The sequence below is a fragment of the Maniola jurtina genome, chromosome 24, assembly GCF_905333055.1.
Source record: "Maniola jurtina chromosome 24, ilManJurt1.1, whole genome shotgun sequence".
In the NCBI taxonomy this organism is placed as follows: Eukaryota; Metazoa; Arthropoda; class Insecta; order Lepidoptera; family Nymphalidae; genus Maniola; species Maniola jurtina.
Genome location: NC_060052.1, coordinates 6,701,711 through 6,713,764, shown reverse-complemented (window position 1 = coordinate 6,713,764; position 12,054 = coordinate 6,701,711). Strand labels below are relative to the sequence as shown.

Genomic DNA, 12,054 nt, shown 5'->3' with positions numbered 1-12,054 from the left:
TGCTGTCGTCGATTACATCGTCTTCCACGCGCCCCTCAGTGACTCGTACCTATCGTCAGCGCATCACTAAAGTTGCGAGTGAAGCTCACCGCTCCGTACACCTTCCGCTTCGCTACCGCTTGCTTTACTTCTTGATTTTGACTTTGACTTGATTTGAATGAAGTCCAGAAGTGGACGTCTGATGAAGTGAGACCAGGATTACATACCAGACATGTCAATCCAGGTACTTATAGTGCTGTCGTCGATGACATCGTCTTCCACGCGGCCCTCAGTGACTCGTATGGTGAGCGCATCACTAAAGTTGCGCGTGAAGCTCACCGCTCCGTACACCTTCCGCTTCGCTACCGCTTGCTTCGCTTCTTCCGTCGTATTGTATGTCGTCTGCAAGGAAGCGTTATTTATTAGAATTATGTATTTTTATAAAATATATAATACGATAAGTTATCCATACTAATATTATAAATGCGAAAGTGTGTCTGTCTGTCTGTCTGCTACCTTTTCACGGCCCAACAGTTTAACCGGTACGGGTTAGTTTATATCCCGGGGATGGACATAGGCAACTTTTTATCCCCGAAAATCAAACAGTACCCACGGGATCTTTAAAAACCTAAATCCACGCGGACGAAGTCGCGGGCATCCTCTAGTTTTATTATAAAAAGATTCGGGGTGCGTTTAGTTTTCACTGGTTCAGTTTCACCGGTACCTACTTTAAGCAAGGGGTTGACATCGTAGTTTGATTAGTTAAGGATAAGCCGTGATAGCCTAGTGGTTAAGATGTCCGGTTCCTATTCAGGAGGTCGGGGATCCGATCCCGGATACGCACCTCTAACTGTTCGATCCGATTCGAATCCGTGAAAATACGTTCCGAAGTATTCAAAGAACTATATTTTGTATGGTAGCAGTTACGCACTAGCTCCGACTTCTGTCGTCCGAGTTCTGTCCGCCATCCGTGAGAATATCTCGGATGTGCCTCGGATTAAAATCGGACGTATGACGTAGATATGTCAACGTTGTGCACTGAATAGCTTGGATTTGGATCAGAGATCGGATTAGTGCGTAAGCAATATCCAAGTTGGACTTCGTCTGTGTTGGTGTTAGCTGGCGGGCGTGCTCTGCCTTTTTGGAGTGTTTTTTTTTTTTTAAACTGACTGGAAAGCGCTCTAAGGGGGTGCCGTGCGTATGTCGGCGAGCGCCGGCACAGACGGGGTCCATAGTTTAACTAACTTGTTACAAATAAGAATAACTACAAACTTGAAATTGGCTAATCTTTGTAAAGCCAAACGAGAGAGAAAAAAAAAATCTAAAAAGTGTGTGAAGTCTCAGCAACGGAAGAGACAGCAAGAAAGAAGAGTGTAAAGTGTACGTACAGGGAACAGCTTCCGTTTCTCCATCTCCTCGAGGAACCAGCAGCTCAGCATGTACTGCTCGCAGGTCTCGTCTTCCCGCTGCGACACGCGCGTGATGCTCTTGTTGTTGCATGTGTCCGTGCCCACTGCAAGGATAATAAGACTCGTTATATTTACTCATGGCAAAAGTCAATATGATTTTAGTCCTAATATTATAAATGCGAAAGTGTGTCTGTCTGTCTGTCTGTCTGCTATCTTTTCACGGTCCAACAGTTTAACCGATTCTGACGAAATTTGCTATGAATAAATAAATAATTTACTATAGGCTATTTTTATTCCGGAAAATCAAAGAGTTCCCACGGGATTCCCAAAAACCCATCCGTTTAATCGATTGTACGAAATTTGGTACCGAGGTAGCTTGCGCACCTGTAATAGGCAATTTTTTCCCCGGAAACTCAAACAGTTCCCACGGGATTTTTTAAAAACCTAAATCCACGTGGACGAAGTCGCGGGCATCCTCTCTAATTATAAATCGTACTTTTGAAATGACAGTTTACACGTATAGAGCAAATACTACAACTTTTATAAGAGACATCGGCAAAATTCGTGAAATACAGACCTTACTGCTTGACGTTAAGACTTTAAATACAAGAACAAGAGACATTCGTGCTGTCTCGCTCATAATTTGCGCGAACAAAACATGGCGCGTCGTCAACAACCAATAGCGGACGGACGCGCGCTTTGATTGGCAGAGATATTTTCGCGCCATCCAAAAATAAGACTTCTGCGCAGGTACAACGGTAGTCGGTCAGAGGTCTGGGTTTCGATCCCAGGCACGCACTTCTAACTTTTCGAAGTTCTATGCGTTTTAAGCAATTAAATATCACTTGCTTTCTTTAACGTTGGAGGAAATATCCCTATTCTCCATAATGCTCTCTGAGCGTGCGAAGTCTGCCAATTCGCACCAGACCGATGATAGATGACACCGAAGAACGCCACCACCTGCATTATTGGAAACAGCACTGAGAATTTAAATCCTTACGTGGAGAAAACGCCGCTTCATAGTTGACGACCGCCACATGCAAGTCTCTCGGGTCGTGGCCGATGGCGCCGAAGAACGCCACCACTTGCACTATCGGGAACAGCACTGAGAATATTAACCCCCTGAAAAAATTAAAAAAGCTATATAAGCCGTAATATTCTCAAGGTTGTGTAATTCATGGACATCTTTGACATATCTACGTCATACATCTGATTTAAATCCGAGGCACATCCGAGATATTCTCACGGATGACGAAGAGAATTCGGATAACGGAAGTCGGAGCTAGTGCGTAAGCTACCATACTGATAGTTCTATGACTACTTCGGAAAGGGTATTTTCACGGATTCGGATCGGATGCATCAGGTAATCGCCCTTAGAATGGATTATAATTAATTATTTTTAACCCCCGACCCAAAAAAGAGGAGTGTTATAAGTTTGACGTGTGTATCTGTGTATCTGTCTGTGGCATCGTAGCTCCTAAACTAATGAACCGATTTCAATTTAGTTTGATTTTGTTTGAAAGGTGACTTGATCGAGAGTGTTCTTAGCTATAATCAAAAAAAATAGTTATCAGCTCTTTTCTAGTTATTACTGTAACCTTCACTTGTCGGGGGTGTTATACATTTTTAATTTACACTTGTGGCTAATAAGAATATTATCACGTTGGATAATGGTTGGATATTCATAATATTAGTCACGTTTGAATATTGTTTTAATATAAAACTTAAATAGAAGCGGAAGTATGGTCAATGTTTACGCACTCCATAGTGTTACATACCTATTGCCAATTGTAATTATTTGCAAGGCAACATCCAAGTCTGGATTAATGCATCCAGATCACGTATAGACACTCCAAACTAAGCTAACGGAAAGTAGTTTTGTACTAACGTGATTAGAATAAACCGCAGAAATCAGAATAAGGATAGAAGTGTTGAAGAAGCGTGGGAATGTCGCTGATGGGCAGTGACCCATCATTGTACGTTATCGTAGACTTATTTGCATTACAGTTTAATTTACGTTGCTTTGGATGCTACTAGAGATAATAATATGTTCTATCGAGTTATTTTTGTATATATTTTTGTTTAAGTTGCTCAAAATTAGCGACACGCGGTCTCAATAAAGACAGCTGATAGTGTTTCTATTATTTTGTTTAGAGTTCTGTGGAATGCGCGGATAGGAACACATTGTTGCATGTTTTTACCAACAACAAAAACAAATACATTACAATTTTTTTAGTATCTATTGTATTTATATGTAAATGCCAGCAAAATTAACATGGTAACCTAAATAGTGTGATAGGTCAGACGCATATTTTTAACCGACTTCGAAAAAAGGAGGAGGTTCTCAATTCTTCCGAATCTTTTTTTTAATACCCGAGCTACGGGTGAGGATTTTAAGTAGCAGTGAACTGGGAACCCGTGGGAACTCTTTAATTCCCCTGGATAAAAAGTTGCATATGTCAACCTGCAAGTACATATTTATATCCATTAATATTTATATATTATATTATTATCTACTTACTACTTTCGAATTTGTTATAATAAATATTAAATTTGTTATAGTGAAAGAGTGATGGTATAATTATAGGAAACAAGTGTGAGTAGGCATAAGCTAACTACTCACAAACATTTCATTTCATTTTCATGTCATTTATTTCCTGTGTCGCTGCGCCTGAAAAATTCGCTGTGATTTTTTAGAATTTTCGTTTTGGATGTCATTTTGTTCAGTTCAGTTTGGATGTCATGTTTGTGCATGCTAACACTCGTTCTTTAGTTCAAGATATACATTTTTAGTTGATCTAAAAGTAAATAATTTTTCTGAAAAAAATTTAAGTTTAATAAATTTTCCGGTGATTTTTAGCGGAATTTGCATGCGCAGCGACGTAATAATCAGTTGTCGGTTCAGCGTTAAAAACAGCAGTTATCATTTCTATTACGTTTTATGGAATTCCGTGATTGAACTCACCCAGGATGCCTTGAGAATTGTTGTATACTTTTGATGAACACCGCTTTGTATCTCCCTTTCTTTCCGTTTCGAATCCTCTCAGGTTTTTCTTTACTAGTTAAAACCTGTAATAAACAACTGTAAATTAAAAATTTATAACACCCCCGACAAGTGAAGGTTACAGTAACTAGAAAAGAACTGATAACTTTCAAACGGCTGAACCGATTCTCTTGGAGTATAGCTAAGAACACTCTCGATCAAGCTACCTTTCAAACAAAATAAAACTAAATTAAAATCGGTTCATTAGTTTAGACAGATACACAGATACTCAAACTTAAAACACCCCTCTTTTTGAGTCGGGGGTTAAAAATATTGACGTAGATTATTTAATGAATCTATATTTTTAGGGTTCCGTACCTTAAAAAGGAAAACGGAATCCTTATCACTTTGTTGTCTGTCCGTCTGTCGTGTCTGTCTAAAAAACCTATAGGGTACTTCCCGTTGACCTAGAATTATGTTTGGCAGGTAGGTAGGTCTTATAGCACAAGTAAAGGAAAAATCCGAAAACCGTGAAACCTTTCCGTATTCGAAGGGTGCCAACGGGAACCTATTACTAACACTCTGATGTCCGTCCGTTCGTCTATCCATCTGTCTATCTGTCAGCAGGCTGTATCTCATGAACCGTAACTGGTAGAGAGTTAAAATTTTCAGTGTTTATTTCTACTGCCGCTAGATATAAGAACAAATAATAAAAAATTCTAAATGACTGCCATGAATTTAAAAAAATTAAAAAGTGGTATTTCGTCCGGGTACGGAACCCTTAGTGTGCGAGTCCGACTCGAACTTGACCGGGTTTTTATATGTATTCACATGTTAAAGAAGAGCAACTCACATCTGTACTACTGGTGACAACATTGAAATCCTCCCGGGACTGATAGCGACTGTCGTTCACTATACTGCTTTCCGGGATGACATCTGGTGACCCCGTGAGAGCTGGAAATTAAAAAAATATTGCAGATATCACTGCCCATATCCCGACATCAGCACGGAGGATGAACGCGCGAGTACTATAGCGGAAGTGGGAAACAGGAGACACCACGATCGGCGACGGGAATCCGCTGTGTTGTGCCGTCTGCCCCAGAAAGGGGAGAGTGACCGCGATAGGGACAAGGAGATGAAAGAGAAATAATTTGTAGGGAGTCAAGAAGGCGCCCCGGGAAAGAAGTACCGAACGGGCGCCCTCCCGCGTTTCGGCCCATATAACCGAGAGGTTGGTGGGGCCATGGGTGGTTGGAGGGTTGCCCATATTCCATTCCATCAGCCTGTATGCGTCCACTGCTGGACATAGGCCTTTCCAAGAGCGCGCCACCAAACACAGCCCTCCGCCTTCCTCATCCACCCGCTGCCCACCACCTTCTTCAGGTCATCGAGCAACCGCCAAGTTTCTTGCTGGTTCTTCTCGGTAGGAACGGCTTTCCGAGCCAGTGGTATATTATTTTGACGATTCAAAAGCTCTTGTAACAGTTTATTTGGATAAAAATATATTCTATTCTATTCTATTATATCAAGTACAGGCTGCATCATCTGCTGATTGGTGTGATTGCAGTCAAGCGCAAGCCCATCACACTTCACACCAATCACACTAATATTATAAAGGCGAAAGTTTGTGTGTGTGTGTGTGTGTGTCTGTGTGTGTAAGTGTATGTATGTTTGTTACTCCTTCACGCAAAAGCTGCTGGACGGATTTGGCTAAAATTTGGAATGGAAATAGATAATATCCTGGATTAGCACATAGGTTACTTTTTATCCCGGAAAATCAAAGAGTTCCCACGGGATTTCGAGAAACCTAAATCCACGCGGGCGAAGTCGCGGGCATCGGCTAGTTTACTTATAAAAAAAATACAGAAACATAGTCGAATACTTACTTGATCTTCTCCTATGAGTGACTTCGTGTTGTCTCAGCGCCATCTTGAGGAACGCATCTTCGAGCGTGTTGCAATCGTACCTGCGCAGGATTTCATCGGGCGTATCCTCGTCCAACAGCTGACCGTCTCGTAGGAGCCCGATCTGGAGAAAATTACGAGTTTTTAAAAAAAAAAGAATATTAGCCATGCTAATCATGACTAATACTCCCCTTTCCCCTCCAATTAAGCGTAAAGCTTGTGCCAGGAGTGGGTACGACAATAGTGCAACAGGTGGGGGTTTGAACAGCTGACCTTTCGGAATTCAGTCCGCTCCTCAACCGTTGAGCTATTGAGGCTCTGTTGGATTAGATGGCAAAAGGCCAGACGGTATAACTCTTGTCCTGTGGAAGCAAGGATGGTCGCTTGTATGGGATGCCACGTGTTGATAATATTGGCGCTGTCTCACGTACAAGTGGCCTCCGTGGTGGCCGGCGAGGCAGCCACTAAGGCGGAAAGGGCGAAGAGGGGCAAATATGAAAGTATCGAAAATAATTTCATATTTGTGCCTTTTGGGGTGGAAACCATGGGTTCATGAGGCTAGGATACGATATCTTTTTTTAAGGCCTGTCATTCCGTCTCGTCACTTATACAGTTTCGGTAGCGGCAATTTGGTTTCAATAAAATTTAGAAATTAAGAAACATCATTCCAGTAAGATACCGAAACATGGGTTTAATAATACTGCCATTCCCCTTCCAAGTTAACCCACTTACCTACGTCTTAGACTACCTATATCCACTACAAGCTGAGAAGGCAATCAAGGGCTAACTTGTATATTAAGCAAATATTGAAGGCAGTTTCTTGGTACTTTTCCTAAGGATTTTGTTGCAAAGTTTTGAATAAAATTAGTAACAATTTCCTAACCTTGTACCTGAATGTTACCTCTTGCGTCATGGTCGTCGACCATCCAATAAATCTTATGCTAATTTATCTCAAATATGTGAATAAATAATGTGGTATGCAACAGGCAAGGGTAACATTGATATAATAAACAAGTGTAAATTAAATATTTATAACACCCCCGACAAGTGAAAGTTACAGTAACTAGAAAATAGCTGATAACTTTCAAACGTCTGAACCGATTTTCTTGGATAGCTAAGAACACTCTCGATCAAGCCACTTTCAAACAAAAAAAACTAAATTGAAATCGGTTCATTCATTTAGGCGCTACGATGCCACAGACAGATACACAGATACAAACTTATAACACCCCTCTTTTTGGGTCGGGGGTTAAAAACTGGCTGACTGATCTATCAGCGCACAGCTCAAACTGCGTGACTGAAAATTGGCATACAGAATAGCTATTATGAAGTAGGCAATACATATTGGCTTTTTTTTAATTTGACCCCTAAGGGCTAGCCCGCACAGTGAATAAAAATTGCGCGATTTTTTTCGTAATTCTGTAACACTTGCAATCATACGAAGACGCGATTTAAAATTCGCGCGGAAAAAATCTGTGATTTGATACAAACACGCGGTGCGTTATTAAATTCGGGCGAATATTTTTTGCAGTATGGAATTGTATGGCGCTTACCGCATTCGCAGTGGGAACCAGGTGAAATTTCGTACGCGGAAGATAAGTCGCGCGAGTAAAATTCGCGCAAATAGAAATCGCTAGGCGGGCTAGGCTAGTGTCAAATAGGGGTTTGAGTTTTGTGTAGTCGCAAGCATAGGGGCTAAAACATACTTAAAACAAGTGTAAATTAAAAATTTATACCCCGACAAGTGAAGGTTACAGTAACTAGAAAAGAGTTGATAACTTTCAAACGGCTAAATCGATTTTCTCGGATTATAGCTAAAAAACTTCTCGATCAAGCCACCTTACAAACAAAAAAAAACCAAATTAAAATCGTTTCATTCGTTTAGGAGCTACGATGCCACAGAGAGATAGACAGAAACACACGTCAAACTTATAACACCCCCTCTTTTTGGGTCGGCGGTAGGAGAAGCGGTCAACACACCTATCTGCGATGCAATCCACGCGGCAAGAAACAGAGAGTAATGGAATAACATCGTAGCAAAGATTGCATCAAATGGGAGCCACGATACTCAAAATTGAGCAAACGACGTAGGAAAAGTCGCGAGCATAACCTAGTGATAATAAGTAGTAACCTAGTGATCAATACAAAATATCCATCACGACAGCATATTTTTTGTTTGCTCTCGTTCGAATATCAAATATCTCGCAAGGCCAAGGAAGTTTAGCCGATAATAATAATAACTATGTTTGTTTGTGACCATGAATTTTATTTATTCGCAGAACTGAGAACTGGTATAGAAGTGGCATAGAAGCGGGAGTTTGCGGCCGCATGTTTGTCACCGTGCGTTGTTTAGTTGTCACTTGTCAACTGATAGACATATACTACGGACATGTGTATATGTAATTAATAAGGCTCCCTGCGACTCGTTTGGCGATACAAGGAACCAAAAGCTGAATTTGCTATAATCCGCCAAACCAAAGATATCTGTATGGTGCAACATGCAGCATGTGACATGCACCGCCCGCCCTCCCACTGATAAACATGCAGGAAAAACCAGCCACCAAGCAAGCCACACGCACCACCACCACGCAGCACCACACAAATCCCAACACCACTCGACGCACGTTTCACCCCGACACCGGAGCATCCTCAGGAGATGGAGACCTTACAATATCTAATTGCAAAGCATTCTTTGCAAATTTTGTTAGTGATGTTTATCAGTGGGAGGGCGGGCGGTGCATGTCGCATGCTGCATGTTACACCATACAGATTTCTTTGGTTTGGCGGATTATAGCAAATTGAGCTTTTGGTTCCTTGTATGTCATGGACTTCCGCAAAATAACGCCTGCTTTTATATTTCGTTTGGCGATGTCTAATGTCCCTTCAAAATTAACGGCCATCAACGCGATGTTCAACGACGTTTCCCGTTAAACGTAGATGAAGCCACGACAACGGCATTGTAGAAATCACAGGTAGAAACAGTGAAGCCAGTGAAGCAGCAATGTACACGTGTAAATTAAAAATTTATAACACCCCCGACAAGTGAAGGTTACAGTAACTAGAAAATAGTTGATAACTTTCAAACGGTTGAACCGATTTTCTTGGATTATAGCTAAGAACACTCTTGATCAAGCCGCCTTTCAAACAAAAAAAAACTAAATTAAAATCGGTTCATTAGTTTAGGAGCTACGATGCCACAGACAGATACACAGATACACGCGTCAAACTTATGACACCCCTCTTATTGGGTCGGGGGTTAATAACCAACCAATGTCAAATGAGCTCGGTTGCTATCATTCATCGTTCAACTCTGGGTTAGCAATCTGGGTTCGCAAGCGTTACAGCGTTTAAGTTACGTTTCTTCAGGATTTAGATGCTAGAGACAATAAAACTGTGTTCTTTCAAATTATTTTTCTATGATTGCACTATCACAGTTTTACGATAACTGTGGCACTATCATGCAAAAGACACACAGACAGTAAATACCATATCTATTATTATACCTATTCATATCTACTAACTACCGCATCAATACCTACCATGTCTGGAAGACTGGAAAGTCCATGTATTGATTACAGAAATAATTTGATAAAATATTATATGTGAAATTATGTATGAGATTTATCAACATTAAAAGTGTTCGGTAAAACAAAACAAGTATTTACTTTTGTAAAGTGGTAATAATGAAAAAAAGAATACCCGGCTGAGTTTTTTGTGGGCTCTTCTCAGACTTGGGCGCGTTTGGAACCCTCTTAGCTTTAGTTTCAAGTTTACTTAATTAATTATCACCACTATAATTACTAATCTAACAATTCTGACTATCAAAAGCTGTACAATAGTTTGAATAAATGATTTTGAGTTTGAGTAACAATTAGACAAAATATGCGAAAAGCCACAGTATGTTTTTGTTTGTATTTAATTTTAACAGTGATATCAGTAATAGGTATAGTCCGCGACAGGTTGAGATGGCAATCCGGGCTAAGTCCGTAGAAACGATAGATTTTTGCAACAGTCACAAACCACATTGTTGAGTAACGCAAAGGAAAAAAGTACAAATCATAATAGATTAGCCAAGGTTGTGTTGCTCTCGAATTATCTTGTAACATGCCTGCTAGACTGTGGAACAATGCCTAGTATCCAATTACTCAGTAGTAGTAATTAATTGGAAGGAAATTTACATAATGGCTATTAGTCGTACTTAGGCATATTCCAGACTGATCTGCCATAGGTAACTGTCGATTGAGTTTGCACGTTTGTCTTTGATCTTTAGATTATTCCTTGTATAACACAGTTGAATTTTATTTATTAGTTAAAACTTAAAAGACTTTTACTTGTACCAAAAGTATAATGCGCGCTCGCTTCGCTCGTGCTATACCTATTTATTTTAATGATTTTTGTTTCTGGTAGTATAAGTTTGATAATTTAATCAGTCGTCAAGTTGCTTAGCAACACTTTATTTATCAAAAAGGATTATACACTTTTTGAGAAATAACAACGTTAATCAATCTGTATTCTGTAACCTTATTACAATAAGGTATGGTACAATAAGGTAATAGTTTGGAGGAGTTAGAGTACCTACCTAACTAAAAATCGGACAGCAAATTACCCTTTCTATTACCTTATTATGAATTCTAAGGTTTCTTAAAGATATGTGTGTGCTTACCTTATGTGCTTGTTTCGTTTCGTCAATGTAATGTGTCGTAATTATAACTGTGGTGCCTTTTCTTGCTTGCTCTGATAGGAACTCCCAGATTCTGAAACATAATGTAGTTCATTAACCGACTTCAAAAAAAGGAGGAGGTTCTCAATTCGTCGGAATCTTTTTTTTTTTTTTTGATCCTGGTTTTTTGGTGGAAAGCTTGCCACTTGATAAATATCTTAGTGGTAGGCAGAGTTATTATTGAAGGCTATGCTTGAAGTTTCTACGTGATCAATTCAGAATTCTAAGGAGAACCAGAAGTAGAACCAGAGTAACCGACATAGGTCAGTTTTTTAAGGCTTCGTACCAAAAACGGGGCCCTTATAGGATTACTTTGTTGTCTGTCTGTCCGTCAGTCCGTCTGTTGTGTCTGTCGAGAAAAGCTATAGGGTACTTCCAGTTAAGTAGAATCATGGGCAGGTAGGTATACTTAGGTCTTAGAGCACAAGCAAAGGGAAAATCCAAAACCGTCAATTCTTTTTTTTAAGAATATTAGTCTAGACTTGCAACGAATATTCGGTTACTATTCGGTATTCGGCCTATTCGGCTGCTTTTATTATATTCGGCCGAACACCGAATACTTAAATAATATATTTTGTCGTAGAGAAATAATTGGTAAAATGAAAAATTAAAATCGATTGATTACGTATATATTCATATTTTCATTTCTGTTATAATCATTCATCAATCAATCAATAATAATTTAAGTAGTCATTGGTGCATAACACAGGTACATAATCATCTTCTCAATTGGAAAAATGGAGGATTCTATGTATTTGAATTATTGTGGTAATCAAAATTTAGAAAGGTAAGGTTCTCATTTCTTTTATAATCATTTATTAAGTAGTCATTGGTACATAAAACAGGTACATAATTTAATCATTTTCTGTATTAAACAAGTTAAGAATTTTTCTATGCATTTGAATTATTTTCATAATCAAAATTTAGAAGGGGAAGGTTATGGTGCAGAAAGACTAACTTTTCTGCATTTTTAGGAAGTAGTTTACTTCTTTTTTTCTCGTAGACCATCCCAACTTCAGAACGATGAGTACATTAGAACAAAACAAAGGAGCGCGAAAC

The 12,054-nt window shown here is 39.6% G+C and overlaps 1 protein-coding gene across 3 annotated transcripts in view; it reads right to left on the bottom strand.

The window, feature by feature from the left end:
- The window catches only part of LOC123877786 (ABC transporter G family member 20-like), a 70,129-nt gene that overhangs the window by 5,414 nt on the left and 52,661 nt on the right, over nt 1-12,054 (bottom strand). For all 3 annotated transcript variants that reach the window (XM_045924677.1, XM_045924678.1, XM_045924679.1), the window contains exons 5-11: nt 10,939-11,029; nt 6,258-6,399; nt 5,225-5,325; nt 4,354-4,457; nt 2,389-2,510; nt 1,368-1,492; nt 207-381 (exon numbers count right to left, since the gene is read on the bottom strand). In XM_045924677.1, the coding sequence (XP_045780633.1) occupies nt 207-381; nt 1,368-1,492; nt 2,389-2,510; nt 4,354-4,457; nt 5,225-5,325; nt 6,258-6,399; nt 10,939-11,029 (860 nt within the window). The remainder of the gene's footprint in view (nt 1-206; nt 382-1,367; nt 1,493-2,388; nt 2,511-4,353; nt 4,458-5,224; nt 5,326-6,257; nt 6,400-10,938; nt 11,030-12,054) is intronic.